The sequence below is a fragment of the Phaethon aethereus genome, assembly GCF_964289735.1.
Source record: "Phaethon aethereus genome assembly, chromosome: 2".
NCBI classification, from domain to species: Eukaryota; Metazoa; Chordata; class Aves; order Phaethontiformes; family Phaethontidae; genus Phaethon; species Phaethon aethereus.
The window spans coordinates 41,885,653-41,904,107 of record NC_138582.1 but is presented as its reverse complement, the minus strand read 5'-3'; the positions used below and the strand labels follow the sequence as shown (position 1 = coordinate 41,904,107).

Below are 18,455 nucleotides of genomic sequence, written 5' to 3'. Positions count from 1 at the left end.
CAAGGTCAGGTTGGACGGGGCTCTGAGCATTCTGGTCTAGTTGAAGATGTCCCTGCTGATTGCAGGGGGGTTGGACTAGGTGACCTTTAAAGGTCCCTTCCAACCCAAACTATTCTACAATTCTGTAGAATTCTAGTTAAAAAGAGGACTGAGTGTTGTGGTGGATGGCTCAGTGAAGACACTGATGAAATTTGCACTTCAGGTCTCTGAAAAAAGTAGCATGCATGAGATATGAAATGGTAAATAGTACAGAAATATATTGACTACCTTGGGAAATGTAGGTTAAAAGTACTGCTCTGAAAACCTGTGGATAAGGAGCACTTAGAGGTGATTTGTGTAATACTCCTATCTTTTCCTACCTAAAAATAAGTGTTAGACAGTGCAAGTACATAACAGTGTGAAATACAGAGAAGACAGTTTCATTCTGTGTCGCAGAACAAATCTGAGGAGACAGTCAATTCAGTCAACCAAATTAAAAACCACTTAGGAGATATTTTAAAATACCTCTATTTTATGTAATGCATAATTGGCCTGCAGAACTCATTGGCACCACTGACTTCCTGGGATCAGCGTTTACTATACAGATATCCAGTCTTTGTGAACTTTCCAACATGAAGATAGGTAAGTGTTACGGTCACCACAGATTTCTAGAAGGGGTGTTGGTTCAGACTTCAGGATGCCTAACATGAGATTGCCTTGAGGTAGGGCTGATTGATGTGGTGCTAATGCAGTCGGTGCATCAGGTTTGCATTAGAGCTGAGTTTCCATTGCAACTAAGGCCCTGTTGCACTAAAAAGTATCTTAGTAGAGGACAGAAACATGCACAAGTCACCAAGTAGACCCAGATCTTCAGTCTGTCACTCAGGCCTTCCCTCTTGTCATGGAGTCTCTTCCATAAAGAACTGTAGCATCTAGCTTGTACCGTTCAAACCTCTCGCAAACAGCAATAAAAAGTTGTCTTCGCCTTTTGACAGTCTTGCTGCTTCTGCTGCTTGGGTAGCTTCTGAGTATGTGAGTCTATTCAGGGCACAGCGTTTTTTTGCTACTGTGAAGAAATACTGACAGTAGTTAGGACTGCACTGGTTCAGTTTGTTTACACTCAGAAAACTATATTAATAGGTTTTTAAAAATACACATGTATTCACTTTCTCATGTAATGATATTAAGAATTGTATTTCCCAAATCTTAAGTGCGATTGTTTTTTTTAGATCCAGGTGGCTAAAGTATATGCCTGTGTATGCCCATCAGTTCTCTTTATGCTCAGGGGCTGGGTTTGTAGTTACTCGTTTGCACGCTTGCCACTCCGAAGTAAGTGCAGTTTGAATAAAAAGCAGAGAAGAGGAAATGCGAATAACATTGCAAACAGTTACACAGGCACTGCTATTCCTGGAAATAAAATTCTGATTTGCTATAAACCTTTTTTCTCCCCAATTCAATGGATTAAACATCTCAAATGGCTTGACTTTGTGACCATGGCTAATGGGGAACTCTTCCACCTAGAATCATGCCGACTTAATTTTTAGAGAGAGAAAAGGAGGTTAAACAGAGAGAAAGGGTGGGAAAATGGCCTGACCATATATGGAGTTGCAAGAAAGGCGTCAGTACAGTGTCATGCTATTACTTTTCTTTTTGAAAAGCACTGTCGTCCTGCATTTATAACCACGGGCAGGCAGTGAGGAGAAGCAAGTTAGAGCTTTGATATGCTGCAAAGTCATGGTAGAGCTTAGACCTTTTTTTCATTGCAAACTCATGGATCTTTGTGTAGAACAGAACCATTCAGAGGAAAAGCATTGCAAACATATCCAATATGCTCAGTCCAGGCACTTGACATTTGTGTAATTATACATACATTTTCCTGTACTTTAAGTCTGGTGTAAACCTGATCTGCTATACAGACTTTGAAATAGGATGCTTTTGCAGGTTCACAAACACTTAAGGTATTTCTCTGTCCAATCTGTAGCGGGAGCAAATCTGTTTCAATTACAAGTAGGGAGCTACGGATCTTTGACATAAAATGTAACAGTATATTACATTTTAAAGTGGCTTAATCCTTCATGTGCTGATCAAAATACCTGCTGTCACAGCTGAACCAATGTAAATTGCCCTGATTAATTTTATATAAATACAGCCTGTGAATATACTTGATTTTCCTTCCACATGTCTAGAAAGAAACTTCAACATTTTCTTCCCCAGAGGACAAAATTACAGTGCAACTGAATCTTTTGTAACAAGTTATTCTACTAACAACTGTTTTGAAATACCTGAAATAACAATTGCTTTTCTTTTGCATCTAAATGATTAAAACTCTAAATATTTTCTATACTTCCCCTTTATGTACAAGCTTTAGAATAATTTTACCCTTGCTATATCAAAAATTTCTGGTCATTTTTCTACTGTTTTAACTGCAGAAAGCTTTGGTTTTTACTGATTTACTGTACAATATTTCAGATACGCTGCTAGGTTAATCTCCTGCTTAGTATTTTCTCCCTCTGTAACCTCTTGTTCCAAAAAAGCAAAGTTTTAGAAATCAAAGCTGCAAATCTACAATTTTATTTCTATTTGTCTCTCTCAGCATTCTCCATCGGAACCCTTTTTAGAGAAACCAGTGCCGGATATGACTCAGGTTAGTGGACCGAATACCCAGCTAGTGAAAAGCGATGATTATCTGCCATCAGTTGAGCCGCAGCCACAGCAAAAGAAAAAGAAAAAGAAAAACAATCACATTGCTGCAGAAGGTCCCAGTAAAGGTTTTGGTAAGGAAGACTTTCCTGGCGGACTTGACAGCCAGAATCTAAGCAGGAACTCAGTGGATTGCTCCCAAGAAGAAAAGAAGAAAAAGAAAAAGCCCAAGGCAAAAAAAGAACCGAAGGATCCTAAAGAACCCAAGGAGAAGAAGGAACCCAAGACCCCCAAAGTCCCTAAGACCCCTAAAGAGCCAAAGGAAAAGAAAGCAAAAAATACCACGCCAAAACCCAAGACCAGCAAAAAGGCTAGGTAAGTCAGGAAACTTCTATATGCAATCAGAGAAAAACAATGTGTTTGTGGGATTTCTAGAGCACCTGTGCTAAACGGCGTGGGTGGAGAGGAAATCTTGTTTTGTCGTTTGCCTTCTACTGTCTACAACATCATGTTGTTGAGGAACTTGGGCACCTTTCTCTTGTTTGGCTTTCCTGTTTATGGCTTCACAGTTATTTTAAACAAGCTGGAAAGGCAGAAGGTTAAATTTTCTTTTCAAGGCATGAAACTTTCTGGATGTGTTAGATTTCAGAACTAACTCTTATTTTTCTAATGCTGATCTATCCTTTTGTGTGGTTTGTGTATTAAGAAATTAAATTGCTTCAACATTAGTGTAGGTCTGACCAAATCCAGAGATGAAGGCTTAGAGTAAACAGTTTGATGTTTTTCTCTGAATAAAGTAGTAAGTTAGGTACTTAGCGTTGTTACAAGTTGTACAACCCTTGCAGGCAGTATTTTATACTGACACAACCCATGAGCTATAAGCTCTGCTGTTAAAAGGGCATTTTTATATGGATATTGATGTATCCTCACTGTAGGGATTATATTCATTTTGCTGTTTCATGTAAAGACAGTTTTCCTAGCAGAAAATCTTTGTGGATATACCAGATGCTTCAACCTTGTTTCTTAACTGTTTTCACTCAGCGTCTTGTCCTTTTATCAGGGTAGGCTTAAAATGCTACAGAGTAGTATGAGAGAGAACAAACTGCTGTTACACATGAGTAAATACGTCATAGATAATAACACAGATTCTTTCCTTGCCCCACAAGTCCCTAAACACCATGATTATAAATGCCTACTTGAAAGAAAACTGAGAGGAAAAAGACATTAAAGCTCAATTTTTTTTTCATTTGTACCTAGAATTTCTTACAACTGTTCTGAATTTGTTCCAAACATCTGAATCTGTTTTTCGAGATGTGGCTAGCGTTATAAAATATAACTTCCAGATGGAAGCACAGACAGACTTGGTTAATCCAAATGAGTTTGCAAAATCCATTTGTATTAGGGTTTAGAAATTGCAGTTAATGAATCAGCTTTGCATATATTCTACAAGACTGACTATTGGTTAGGTTTGAGACAGCTATATGGCTAAATGAGGCATGGATAGTAAGATGTTGCTGTTCCTTTTGGCCAGAATGAGAAGTTTCTATGTTTACAGAGATGATGTTTCCTCAAGAATTTATAAACACTGGCTTTTAAAATCAAATGTTGTCCTGAATATGTTGTATTAACTGCTCCATAAATTACAGTTGATTAGCCTGTATTATTGCAGAAGTTACTTCAGCTATGTTCTGGACTGTCCTAAGGATGGGGTTTACATACATGACAGTTCACAGCTTAGAAAAATTCTTAAGTTACTTACCTCCAAGTTTGTGTTTTTGAAACCAAAATACTGTATCAGCTAGAGTAACATTTTTGTTCTGTTTTCCTATACTCTTAGGTTTAAAGGCTGACCAGGCCATATGGCATGGTATTGAACAACTCCCAGCAATTCTTGCACCAAGAAGTGAAAAAGCTTTTAGTGCAGGACTTCTCAATTAGTGTGGTGTTACAAATTCTTGACTACAATGAAGCTTTGTTTAATAAGCAATTAGTTAGAAGGAGTCTGCCTCAGAAACATGCATGGGTTCCTGTGGATGTGCTGGACATCAGACCTCAGAGCTGGTCTGTCCTGTCCACTCAATCCTAATATCTCTTTGCACGTCTTCTCTAAATCTTGGGACATGCCATGCAGATTAAAGGAGCAGTGTTTCCTTTGAAGGAACAAATGACTGCTTTCTTAGCTGTATTTGTAGGAGAGTCTTTATCTTCTTTCCCATGCAGGGACTCTCAGCCCTGGGTGGCTAGATGACTTACAGTATTCTAGTTACTAAGCCCTGTTGTTTTACCTGTGAGAAACATGTTTTGAGCAGCATTAAGAGCATTTGCTGTTCCTTGTGCTTACTCAGGGGTGTGGAGTACTTTTCCCATAACGGACTTGTCGCCCTGTTAACAAATGCTCTCTTGAGAACAAGGTTGTTCTCATTTCGTGGTCTTGTCAGCTTTAGTATCAAACTTCTTTGAAGAACCCTGAGACTGTGTTGGGATGCTGTGCTGCCAAAGAATTTTAAATCGGTGAAAGAAATTTGCTCACTTCAGCAATATCACAGGCTGGGGAACCTGTCCAGTGACAGATCATTGAATCAAATTTTTTAATAAATCAACTGTCCAAATGTTTAATCGTCTGAGCCATAGTATTTCAGCAGCACTAACTCCAGAAAGGAAGTAATACAGTAGCTGAGATGAGCGAGATTAATGCAAATTAATATGTTATGGATGATTATGTTAAAAGTACATATTTTGATAAAGTTGGTGTCTGGCATGTGTTTACTACTAGTGCTTATATTGTTTGGTATTTTGCTTCTAAGCATTGAAAGGAGTAGTATGATTTTTAGATTGCTAAATGCTGTGCAAAACTAATGGGCTTTAATTCCTGAATAAGCTGATCAGTTTTAATGGAAGATTTTTGCACTCATGTAAAATTCAGGCAAATAAAGTCAGATGTAGGAAATGTGTTTACTGAAGAGCAACAGTTTTTTGGATAGAGCATAACGAATCCTTGATAGTTAACTTTGACACAGGCTTTATTAGAGTATACATGTAGATTAAAAAAATCTGGTATTTAAGTATCTTAACCATTTTGTAGTTTAATCTAGCTCATAATTTAACCCTGTTTCAGTTCCAACTTTGACTAACAGTATAATTCTTTTATTAAACAAATAACAGCAGGGGGAAAAAAAAACCAAACAGGAACTTTATCCTTCACATGTCTTCTGTCTTTGATGTAAGTTGTGACAAAATGAGCAGCCTGCCTCACTGAAATGCACCTTCATGTGAGGGACCACAGTCAGATTAGAGCATGGAAGAAGCTGATTAATTTCATGCTCGTTTGAATTGTGTGTCCCATGGCATCTTAAAAAGAAAGAAAACACCCCAATGGGCTGCTAGTATGTGGTACTGCATACTTGGCGATTTTGAAAGAAAGATCTCACATTAATATTGTACTATTACACTTGTCATGGATATTAGCCCAATCCTACCAATACAGAAAGACAAATACAATGGTGGCTGGAAAAAAAAATTACAAAACAAATCTATTGTGTACCAAACTAGTCAGGTTTGAAAGCAAAACGGAGTTATACCTAGGATCACAAATGAAGGGTTTTCATGTTCTCGTGCTGAGTACTATGTAGGCTCGTAATGTTATGGAGCCAGCTTCAGGCACATGCAAAGCAGGCAGATTTTTCCAAAAGTAGATGGATGGGGAAAGGCAAGTAGTCCTTCTGAATTGCAAAGTCATGGCTCAGATGTCTCTTCCTCCTGTGCCTGTCCCTGGAGGAGATGAGGACCACCTGTTTGAGAAGATCATGCTGCAGCACAGCTGATACCTCTCCCACTGCTTCCTACGAAACCCTAGAGTGGCCACCAATTACGGTGGGAGATGCAGTAACTATTGGCGAGGGCCAAATAGCAGCTCTTTGCAGGAGCCGGTCCCTCCTCCCATCTTCTCGAACCAGGCTGCTGTGCTTTGCAAAGCTGCTCTTATCTGCTTCCTTCCCCTCCCTGTGGCAGGGGAAACTCTTTGTCCTTCCCTACGGCAGCAGCCTGGGATGCAGGGCAGGGCGAGTGCGTTGCTGCTCGAGCAGAGTGCTAAGCACAAGCGTAATTACCTCTTTTTAGAGGGAGGTGAAGAAAGAACTTTTTTGGCACGCAGATTCGCTGTGTGTTGCATCGGAAAGGGGATGGCTCCTGGCTGCGGAAGCGGGAAGAGGCTGCTGTGCAGACAGCAGGACGCAGCGCCCTGGGGAGATGGAGGACAGGAAGAAAGGTCCCGAGGCGGTGCTGGTAGTTTCCACTCCCAAGCTGGGATCATCCTGAGTGAGGCAGGAAGGGGGTGCCTGTGGGAGAGAACAGGAAATCGTGGGAGATTGCCATGTGCGCGTCCACTGAGGCTGTTCCTGTTCACACCTGTCCTCCGTCTCCCTTTTGAACCAGCCCAGCTGCCAGATATTTACCTTTGCCTTTGCTGCAGGCAGGCCTTGTAGGCTTTGCTGTTACCAATGCATACTTCTTAGTAATTTGGCTGAGTTATCAGGCTGGAAAAAACCTTGCTGTCCTATTGTTTTTCCTACTTTTGTGACCTATAAAAACTGATTTTAAAAAGAAAAGGTTTTGATTACACTAGGAGCTTTAAAAAATAATTGTTTTCCTCGGGTAAGGTAGTACAGAAAGTCTGACAGGTCTGAGATCTTGAGAGGATGGGATTTTTTTTTTATGGTTTTGATGCTCCACAGTGGACGTGTAACATTTTTTTTTAAGCCAGGTTCCAATCATGAATTTGTCACAGAACAGTGTTCCCAAATGGTAAAATAGGGATTGATAGTCTGACTTATTTTAAATGTTTGAATTACAGAAAAAATCATCATCCAAATCCTGATAGCTATCATAAATAACACTAATAAGCAGATCTGTCAGTTACTCAGATCAGATGAAGTAGTTGCACAATGTAAACATACAGGCTAATTACTTCCCCTCTTAATCCTGCGAAGCATGCCATGCTTTTTGGGGTATTTTTCAGTCAGATGGTGTGGCCCTAGTAAGTTCCTGGTGTTTGATCTAGCTCTGTAGGTGGCTGCTTGACTGACAGACACAAAACATGTTGTCAAAGGTTGGATACTTGTTCTCAAATTGTAATTCAGGCTTTCTTTACAGTTGTCCTACTTACTGTTTTCTTCTTCAGACCCTGTTTTCCTTCACATTGTTCTTTTGTCTGACCTTCTGCAGGTTGTCTTCTTACTGATCCGCTTTGGTCAGTACGCCATGCAGACCTCTGGGGTAAGAGGGTGAAAACAGAAAGTGGTATTGGACAGCTAGATTGTAAGACAGCTAATCTGAAATGTCTGTGTTTGTATCACTTGAATAGAAGGACTAGTTTTAACTAACATTTAGAAAATATTTTAGTGCTCTGTGTGTGTCAAATACTACTTCAGTTTCTCCCAGATTTCTAGTTCTTATTTTGGGACTGGACACTGCCTTGTCTCTGGTGGGACTTGTCTAAATTTTGTATTCATGGATGTATAAAACCAAATATGATAATTGTCTAAATGCGTATATTATGGTTTGCCTGCCTTGTTGCCAAATTTGGGAAGAACTATCAGATGTGCATCCAGAGTTAAGCGTTGACACACAGACCCTAATGGTAAAGGCAAAGTGTCTAAGAACAGGTTTTTAGCTTGCCTATACTTACATGTGGAAAGGTAATTCTGGTCCAGGATAACACCATTCCTGAAAGGCGTGAGTATGATCCGCTGGGAAGTGGAAAGGCTGAGTCAAAACTGGGCACGTTTAATTGTCAGGATCAAATCACACTGGCTCTGTGGGAAGACAGAGAGGAACAGTTGCTGACAACTGGAGGAAGCTGATGCTCCCTCGGGCCAGGTGAAGCTCCTGGGTGTGTGATGCGCTGGGCAGCAAAGCCTTGCCTGGCTCAAGGGGATGGTGCTGCTCTTCTGTGGCTGCTTCTTCACCTTCCTTTCTTTTCTTGAAAGAAACCGTAGCTGTGCATTTAAAAAGAGGGATTCTTCCGCGGAATTTAGAACTTAAAATTCCCAGTGGAGCAGCACAGGGGCTGTGTTCTCCCCAAGTTGGTGGCTCTTTTTCATGTGTCTGTTTTTAACTGGCCTGACAAGGGGGGATTTCAAAACCGTGCCCGAATTGCGTCCTCCGTGTCTTTGTTAACCGAGTGACTCCGTGTGCCGAGGCACAGCTCGAGGGGGGATATATATATAGGTCATGGAATACCCCTAGCTCGGAGTCCTTGCCGCCACGAGCACGGAAAGGTCTGACACAAGCTGGGAAGAAACCTTTGTCAGGGTGGACCCGCCGCCAGCGCCGGAGTGGCTGGCGGTGCCTTTGTCTGCGCCTCGCCGGGCGGCAATCGGTCTGCCCGGGGCAGGCCGGCCCTCGTTAGCGCGCCCCGGCCTTTCGGCACATCGGTGTTCTATCAAACCTAGGCCACACCATTCTTCCCGACTTTAAGCCTCTTATTGATGGGCGGTGGTGCACCCGGGGCACGGTAACGACTACTGCACTTAATTGCGCGCCTGGCTCCGATTTACAGGAGGGGGTGTCAAGGGCGAAAAGCGCCTGCCTGTCAGCTCGCTTCACCTGGCGGCCGTCCAGCTCCCCGCACAGGCTTACCGTTGATTGAAACAAATTCGAGAAATATGTAAAGTTTGGTGTTTGTGTGTTTTGGGGTGGGGTTTTTGGGGGGTTTTGGGGTTTGTTTTTTTTTTTTCTTCTGGAAGCGGTTTCGCCGTGATTTGATAAAAGGCGGTTGGGGGCGGGGGGGGGGGGGGGCACAGGACGCGGCCGCGCAGGTGCCGGGCGCGCCCGGGCGCTGATTGAGGGAAGCAGATGGCTGCAGTCGGTGGCCGCCAGCCAGCGGAGCAGGTGCTGGTCACGTGGCCGCGGGTTGCCGGGGCGACGCGAGCGCTCTCGGCGCGCGGATGAAAGGCAGAGGGGGCCCCGCTTCAGCTGCGGCTTTGTGCCATTGGCGGCAGCTAGAGCGGAAACAAACGCCGGGAGGGGAGCCACGGCCCGCGCGCGGCCCGCGCTCCCGGGGGCGGCCGCCGGCCGGGCGGGCTTCGCCTTCCCCGAGGGCCGCGCGCACGGCCGCGCTCCTTCCGCGGCCTCAACCGCGCTCTCCTCCGCCTTCCCCCCCGCCTTTTTTTTTTTTTTTTTTTTTTAAATTGTCACAGTTTGAGGTGTTGTTCGGGGGGAGGGGGGGAATCGTGAGGCAAGCTGTGTCGCACCCTGTAATTTCACAATAATACCAATTCATTGCCAAAACTCCCGGTCTTTTCAGTGGTAAATTTTATTTTTGTAAGTTTAGTTTAAACACAGGCTGCAAGAGGTTCATGTCACAGCCGAGTCATCCCTGTCCCGAAGCGTCGTGTAACCGTATTTGGGAATTTTAAATTACAGGTCTGAAATACGCGCTGGTCAAAATGAACAAGCTTAAAGCTGGTGCTTGTTTGAGAAGTTACAAGGCTGGGGGTTATCAAGGAAAAACAAACCCCAGGCAGTGTCCCGGCTATGAAATTAAGGCATTGAGGGTGCAGAAGCCGTATAAAAGTGCCTGACGTGCTGCTTGGCGACTCGGGTTTGCTGTTTGCTGGGTACTGGTGCATAGCTCTGCTCCGCTCTTCAGCATCTCTGCAACTTTCCACAACCAGCCTGTCAAATCGGTAACAGGCTGGGGGGGGCTGACCACAGAGGAGGAAAAAGACTAGCAAAAACCCACGCAAGTCTCAAAGGCTAAATGTGCTTGAAATTACTAACTTGTACCGTCGATGATGCTTCACTGCCATTTAAAAATTTCACCCCCGCCGTGCTGAAGATCGTCTCGGTGCATGATTTGGTGATGATGTTATTTAAAGCTGGATTTTGATCTGTGCATCGTCACCTATTTCTGGGCCTCTGAGTGCAGCTGGAGAGATTGGAGTCCCAGCTCCTCAGCTGGTGAACGTTTTCATGGGGGAAGAGGGGCAGAAAGAATCCCCAAAACCTTTCTCTACCATCAGTGGATATAGCTTTCTAGTACCGTATAGATGCTGAGGTTCCAGCTGGTTCCTCCCCTAAGCTGCAGTTGCATGTATTGAGGCTTCATGGGTGCCTTCAGAGCTGACACAAAAGCACTTTTCCTGCTTGGAAGTAGCAGGGATGGCAGAAGAAAATTAATTTTCTCATTTGGTCCTTTGTTTTGGTAATGCTTTCTCTGGTTCTGCTCACCTAGTCTGCATGGTTAATATCAAGACAAGTGCATACGTAATTCTCTTCACATGTGTTAGGTTGCTCAAACACCACTTTCAGAAAGTGCAGGTTTTGAAGAGAGCAGCTCTTCCTTTCCAATCTCACTTTTAGTTTCTTGTTGAATACATATTCTCTGCCGCTGTCGAAGATCTTGAAGGAGAGAAGTGAGGTGTCCGTTGTTAAGGAATGGGAAATGTATAGGGATGGCCTCTGCATCATTGATTTTACAGTTATGTTTAAATACTTAAATAAGGAAGGTAGTCGAAAATAATGAAGTCACTGAAAATAAACATCTCGCAGACTGTTTTGTTAAGCACTTTTTTCTTACATTTTTGTACAAATATTGATTAAAAATATCTCTGTTTCAGTAACAAAAAATCAGATTCAGAAACAAGTGCTGCGAAGAAAAAGATTAACAAGGGAAAGGAAGGTTCTGAAAACTCAGATTTGGAAAAAACTCCGCCACCATCACCTCATCCTGAAGATGAAGATGACCCCGGGGTTCAGGTAATGCTATCTTTCAAGTTCACTGTAGCCTTTGGCAATGTAGATGTGTAACACGGTAGTTCTCATAGACTTTGTTGCAGAGATACAGGTATTTGGGTATTTTCTGTGTTGTTTGGAATGACGTACCGAGAAGGTGAAAAATGGAAATCATCGTGGTGAATATTTTACTAAAACAAGTATTTCTCATCATAATTTTGCTTTACAGTCTTGTTACCTGCAGATACGTGTGCAGTGCAGCTGAGTTTTCATGTATTCTCTTCCATTACTGTTGCAATTACGGTGCTGAATTTTCTGCTCTGTTAGACTTAATGTACCATTATGAGATCTTGCTTATAAGCCTCATGTTTCTTCTTGCACTGGCTTTTGCAAACCTTCTGAAATCAAGAATAAGACACAGCAAAGCAGGATGTTGGAAATGTGCATGTCAGAGACTTGTAACAATACTTCAATGGATGAAGGGCCATTTGTTTTGCAGGACTGACAGTCATTGGCTAACATGGATAATTTCTCTTGACCACTGCGCACCTATCACTTTCTGTCCAAACTTTATTTCATGTGAAGAAAATTTGGAAATAGAAACAGCATATGTGACAACTTTTGTGTGCTCTGTCATTAGCCATGTTAAGAAGTGACCAGCTCCTGGCTTGCTTCTGCTGACAGTGGCCAGAGTGGGCAGTAAAATTAAGAACGCCCTCATGAAGTGACAGAAGCAAATTGTGATGGAGAAAGTAGGAGACTCCTAAATAGCCATGCCGGTATTACTAACATCCATTACACTCACCCATTGCATATCAGGTGGTGGATGTGTTGCTTCTAGTTACGAGAGACGTCGAGACCGGCGATCACTTGAGAATGGTCAAAGCAGCCTGATGAAAACGTTGGCAAACAGCAGTGTCCTAACACAAACATGATTTTTGCCTTCCCTCTCGCTATTTTCCAGAAGGATGTAGGGTATAATGAATTGTGAGCAATCTAATGTGTTCTAGTTAAAAACAAAAGCAGCAACAGAAAAGAGCGTTACTTCTGATTCATGCCAGCCATGTATTCTGAATTGGAAATGTTGAGATACACCATGCAAAGGTTAAAAAGCTTGTAGAATTAAGTTCTCTGTACTGTGCTGCAAGTCTCTCTCAGCCTGATTAATGGTGTTGACAAAAGATGTAGAAGAAACTTTTGGGGCTGATGGTTTTTTGTGTTAATTTGCAGATGATTCTGTCTACAGTTCAATGTATGTCCATGTTTTGCTTGTTTTCAGTTTAGTGGGACAAAACTTTCTGTTTGTGAAAACCCAGTTGGGTGATAAATTTTACATTTAAAATATTTCTTTTTGTTAGGGTATTTGTATCACTTATTAATTATATAGAATACAGTATTTCAGGCAATTTTTGTTTTCTTAATGCTTTCTTGAACTGCGCATGTTATACTACGAGCACACTTCTTTGTGTAAACTTAGGGAAGTGCCACAACCATATACACTAGGACAGCTAGAATTAATAAACTTGTTAACATGTTTCCCAACTGAGACTGATATTACACAGTTGTCTAAAACACTGTTGTATTCTTAGTGTTAAATACTGAGTCTTCTGTAATGCTGTTATATAATAATGCACAAAGTGATACATTGTTATCCTTAAAGAGTAAATGTACTTACTTTTGTGTGTTACCATACAGATTTTTTTATATTCCATTATCAAGCCTGTTAACTCACCTTTCCACCTATAGATCAGTTAATGAGTAAAAGATAATCAGATGCAGGTAAATGTATGCACAGTTTCTGACAGCAATGCATAACAATTGCAAAGCCTCATGTGGACGTTAGAGGAAACAGGAAGCTAACCAAGTCAATAAAAATTGAATAGAGGATTACCATTAGGTAATCCTTTTTTTTAGGCATCCTTTCTATTAGGGAAATGGAGGAAGAGATTTTTTTTTTTGGGCACCAAAAATAATGGTACGACTTACCTATTGAGCCAAAAGAAAACTGGTATTTTTCCCATTAGTGATTATGGAAATGAGGGTGTAAATTTGCCAAGTGGTATCTATTTTCAAGTATAAAAATATTATTACAGTTTTGGGAGATCACACAGAAGTTAGCATGTTAAAAGTAGAAGCCACATCCATCACCTTTGTTAGAAAGGGTGATGTAAACTTAACCTTGGCTCAAAAGTTTTGTTTTCAGTTAAAGAAAGTATTTCTAATTTTGTGACGTGCATCAGATATTTGTGCTTTAAAAAGTATGATTAACTATCTAAAAGTAAATATTTGACTTTGTCTATGTACATTCACAGACCTGAGTGCATAGATCTGTTAAACAAGCTACATAAGTATTTGCATGTACCAGTGAAGATGTGTGTTAAGCTGAGAAAGATGTAAAAATAAGGAGTATTATTCATGCTTCATAATTCTTAAAGATGTGTTTTTAACAGTTGATATTCAACTTTTTTTTTTTTTTTTTTTTAATATATACATCAGTCCATTGAGATATTTGATGTTCAGCTGACAGTTTCCTTCAACAGCATATGGTTTCAGCTTTTCAAAATACATAACCTGGTGTAGACTATCTGGTAATTTTCAATTTTATTGTTGCGGAAAATGGTGTCTGGCACTGACTGCCAAGTTGCAAATTCTGTCAAATGTGTGCTTGTGTATTTTACAGATAGTTTTCCGCAGTTTCTCTGAAGCTTTTTCTCATCCTGGAGATGAGGGTACGGGACACAGAAACCATGTTTTCAGTTTGGGGTGGTTCAGGTTTTTCACTCTCCTCTATTAGTTTGGGGTCGTTTCCCATGCTGTGCTGCAGGATGTTCTTCTGAACAGTGCTGGGTCAGTGGAGTGAGGAAATTGTATTTCATTTTATTTCCCCTACATGATAATCTGGGTACAACTGGGTGGATGGGGAGAGCAAGAAAGTCTGTTGTCCCTGCTTAGCAACACTGTGGGCCATTCTGCAGAAAGGTGGTGTTTGGTTCCTGCATTGGCCATCTGTCAAAGTTTGTTGTAGATGTGAACTGAGGTGCAACTTCTTGGTTTTTAATTGCTTTCTGAGATAGGCTTTCTGATTTTCCAACGTGATTTTAGTAATGCTAAAAAAAGAAAAAAACCAAAATGCCACTTCCCAACTTGGAACAAGCATGAAGTGGATTTTTTTGTTTGGTTGGTTGGTGTTGTTTGGTTGGTGGGGTTTTGTTTGTTTTTAACAAAATTTGAGAGCAGCTGACAGGCAGGAATTTAAAATAGTTGTGTGTCGATTCCACTATTTCTACCTGGGTGCTGTAAAAATAGTAGCATTCACCACACACTAGTGTATTTGAGAAGCACAAAGAAGTTTTCTCAGATATTCTGCTGCTTATTGGTTTTGTTTCTCATGAAAAATATCAATGCTTTCTGTGTAGAAGCGACGCTCCAGCAGGCAGGTGAAGAGGAAGCGTTACACAGAAGACCTGGAGTTCAAGATTTCAGATGAGGAGGCTGATGATGCTGATGCTGCTGGAAGAGACTCTCCTTCGAATACTTCTCAGTCAGAGCAACAGGTCAGATACAAACAGACTGGAAAGGTGGCTGTAACTGCAGCATGCAAAGTTTTCCTGAATGATATTCAGCCATGGTTGGCACAGTGTGCCAGAAGGCATTAGCTTTTTACCTTCTTAAAGAATATATTCATTCATGACTTTGCTTACAAGCTGCTGAATGCAGTTTGACAGTTCTTTGACATTAATGGTCTCTACCTAAAGGAAACCTAAACTGGATTGGTAGGAGTCTTGAATTTACTTCTGTGAATTCAGTGGTCTGGCTTCTGTGACTTTAATAAACCACTCAAGCTTGTCCCCTGCTGCTAGGCACCATAAGAACTCCTTTATGAAATTACTGCCTTGTAGTACCCAGCAGGGTACACTTTATTCTCTGTGCAATGTAAATGATGGATAAAATAGTTGAATAAGATGAGGGGTAATAATGTAGGAATGACTGTTGCAACAATCTCATTGTTTTGTAGTGCTTTTTCAAAGAACTACTTCACTTAACTAACTGATGACCTATTGGAGAATATATACATGTTCTTTGGTCTTTCATTTGGCAATTTGTTAAGCCCTGCAAAATACTGTATGTGATCTCCATTGTTAATTGTGTCATATCATAAGGAAAATTTTGTAGGTTTGCCTGCAGTTGTAATAGTGAATTAATGTAGTAGAGAATCACAGGCAATCTTGATAGCTATTCTGTGGACACTTACACAGCCAACTAGAGTTTTTGAACATCTTCTAATACTTAGACTGCATAGTGTTGAAAACGTGTGTTATTTTAGGAGAGGTGAACAGCCTGTGTAGTTATATCTGTGTATCTGTGCATGCCAGCCTTACTGAGAGAGCTAGAGTTGTGTTAGCTCTTAAAAACAGGCTTAAAGAAGTATCCTTCAATCCTTTATTATGGTATTAAATCTGTTTGAATCCTCTCAGTTCTCATGCTCAGGGGGAGAAAGTCCTCCTGTGTATTAAACTCCTGTTGCAAAAAAATAATTTGAAGTTTTTCTAATGAAGAAAGTCTTCTAAGTAACAAAGATGCACTCCCATAACTCTTGTATGGTATTTACAATGTAGGAATCCGCTGATGCTGAAGGCCCTGTTGTGGAGAAAATCATGAGTAGCCGTTCAGTCAAGAAAAAGGTAAAACTAAACAAAATCCCTTCCCCCTATATTTTTAAATAGGTTAAGCACATCTCTGCTGAAGCACCTATTAAGTTCTTACAATACCTTGGATATTCCAAATTCAAAATCTGTTTCATTGAATAAAGCAGGTTCCCTGAAAGTGCCTTTAGATGGTATTTAACATGCTTTTGGATAGACATACACAAAATGGATTACTTGTTTAGTTGTCTGCTCTTTTCTTGTGTTTTTTCGGATGAGAATTTTGATTTTTGCAAATATACATACCTGGGCAAAATCTGCGGTGCTCTTCACTTCAGAGTCATGTTTCATGGGAGGTTGAGGAGTGAGAGAACTCTCCTGCATCCTAAGTTTCTGCCTTTTCTAGTAAAGAAAAATCCTTGCCCATAATATTTGCATCTTTTGATAGTGGTTGTTCTTAGCAGCTGAAGCAGCTTTACTATGTGATCAAGAATGTTACATGTACAGGTGCTTAATATCTTCCTTGTCGCTATCTAACACTCCCTTTAGTTAAGTGTGGTTCTCTTAATTCTGCCCTGGTTGCTGGTTATGTTCTTATTTTCCATACAGCTTCTTCTAATCTGCTTCACAACTTGATTGGCCTTTGCATTACCAAACTATTAAACTCTGAGTAGGAAGTAGAAAAGAACTTGTTCCAAAAAGTGCATTACTTGTGTAGCTAATTCTCTGACTTGTTCTGCAGTTGGGCAGAAAACTGTCTGATGAATATAGATATGGTACTCAATGTTGATCTTAGTTAACGAGAAATAATTTTTTTCCTCAAAGTGTTAATTTTGAAATTGGAGGAGGGAAAGTTGCCTTTATTCATGGATTTTATTTTTATTGTTGTGGTGTTTTGGCTTTGGGGGTGGGGATTTTTGTGTTGTTTTTTTTAATTTTATTATTTCTGTCATAACATCATTAACAGGTTTGTAAACCTAAATTCTTGCAATGTCATGACTGGCTGTGACTGAATTTGACCTGTTTCTGCAGCTTTCACAGCACAAAACCTCTAGGGCTTTTTTTGAAGTTTAGAGCTACATTTTGTATTTCAAACCATAGGTTTATTTTTCGGATAAACTTGATGTAATATAAACTCAGTAATTAGTTGTCCTGATGGCCTACTAGGTAGGAGAGGAGAATGTGGTCTTTTCATAAATGTCTCTACACTGGAAGCTGTTTTTCACCAATTATTCTTCTCTTCTTCCTCTCCCCTGCAAAGAAAGGTGTGATTACTCGTGGGGAGTGTGTATTTTGCTGCAGTTTGTGGGAAGTGGTTGGTCTGCTGCCTACATGTCTTTGATTGCAAGCTCTGCTGGAGGCAAGCTCTATTTTGAGCTCTTTCTTTAATGTTTTTTATGGATTGTATTTGCAGGTTTAAGGGGTGTCTCTTCTTTCCTTGCTCTTCTCCCCAGTCCTCCTTTCCAAAACTAAAAAAAAAAAAAAAAAACTAAAAAAAAAAAAAAAAACTAAAAAAAAAAATTCAGGATGTTAAATATTAACATCCGAAGTATCCAACTGTGCTTTTATTAAAGGTCTTTTACACTCTTACTAACGTCATCAAAACCCTGGTTGTTAGATTACTAATCAAAGTAAAATTGCTGCGACCAGGATCAGTGCATAAAATAAACATGAGGAACGACTTCACTAGGAAACCTTTCAGTGGATTAGGTTGTAACAAAGATGTTGCGTTCAAGTAAAGGACATGAGGTAATGAATATGCTTTTGGAGCAGTATTCTTACCATAAAATTATGCTGGTTTTCTCAAAAATAGCCTTAGCCTTGTTTTGGAGCTACAAAATACGATACAGCAACTGTACTTGCAACCATTTTTTGAAGTGTACAGAATAAAAGGTGGAAATTGCTTTAGTTCATGCTTCAAGTATAAAAGAGAGTGTTTTTTCCCTGTTGTTTTTCACATGGAATTTTGAGTTGTTGAATACTCTTCTTGCAGAAAGTGTTAGGTACATGTGTCGCTCTCTTTCCCAATCACCACGGTCCTGACATCTTAAGTTTGTATGTGGAAATTTTTCATTTTTCTAATTATTTTCTTGGCCAGCTTCAGTCCCCTTTTAATTTCTGCTCCTTAATTTGAAAAGGAATGGCTAGAACTAACTATGGCATTCAACATGTATAGCACATATTATGGAAAGATGTGGAGTCTGTAGAACATTATACCTGCATGTTACACATCTGAATTTATCCTTTTGCCTACCAATGCATGGTGAGGATTAGATCTAATTGAACTGTGTACAAATGCCAATATCTCTTCCACAAACTGATTAGTTTACAATCCAGTGCTGTGTATCAGTTGAGGTGATTGGTATTTATGTATTGCTTTGGATCTGTTATTAATGTGTTCTTGTCTGTTATTTTTCTAGCAGTTGGTATTTCTGGGGTTTTTTTGGTGTGAGGTTTTTT

General features: G+C 40.5%; 1 protein-coding gene across 2 annotated transcripts in view; it reads left to right on the top strand.

Annotated features, from left to right (window-relative positions):
• CHD7 (chromodomain helicase DNA binding protein 7) overlaps window positions 1-18,455 on the top strand; it is a gene marked incomplete at its 5' end in the record, with an annotated part of 92,505 nt that overhangs the window by 29,401 nt on the left and 44,649 nt on the right. Inside the window, 4 exons of one of the 2 annotated variants that reach the window (XM_081996606.1) lie at window positions 2,573-2,994; window positions 11,238-11,376; window positions 14,769-14,906; window positions 15,969-16,034. In XM_081996606.1, coding sequence (XP_081852732.1) covers window positions 2,573-2,994; window positions 11,238-11,376; window positions 14,769-14,906; window positions 15,969-16,034 — 765 coding nt within the window. The remainder of the gene's footprint in view (window positions 1-2,572; window positions 2,995-11,237; window positions 11,377-14,768; window positions 14,907-15,968; window positions 16,035-18,455) is intronic. The other variant, XM_081996607.1, reaches the window with a different exon arrangement.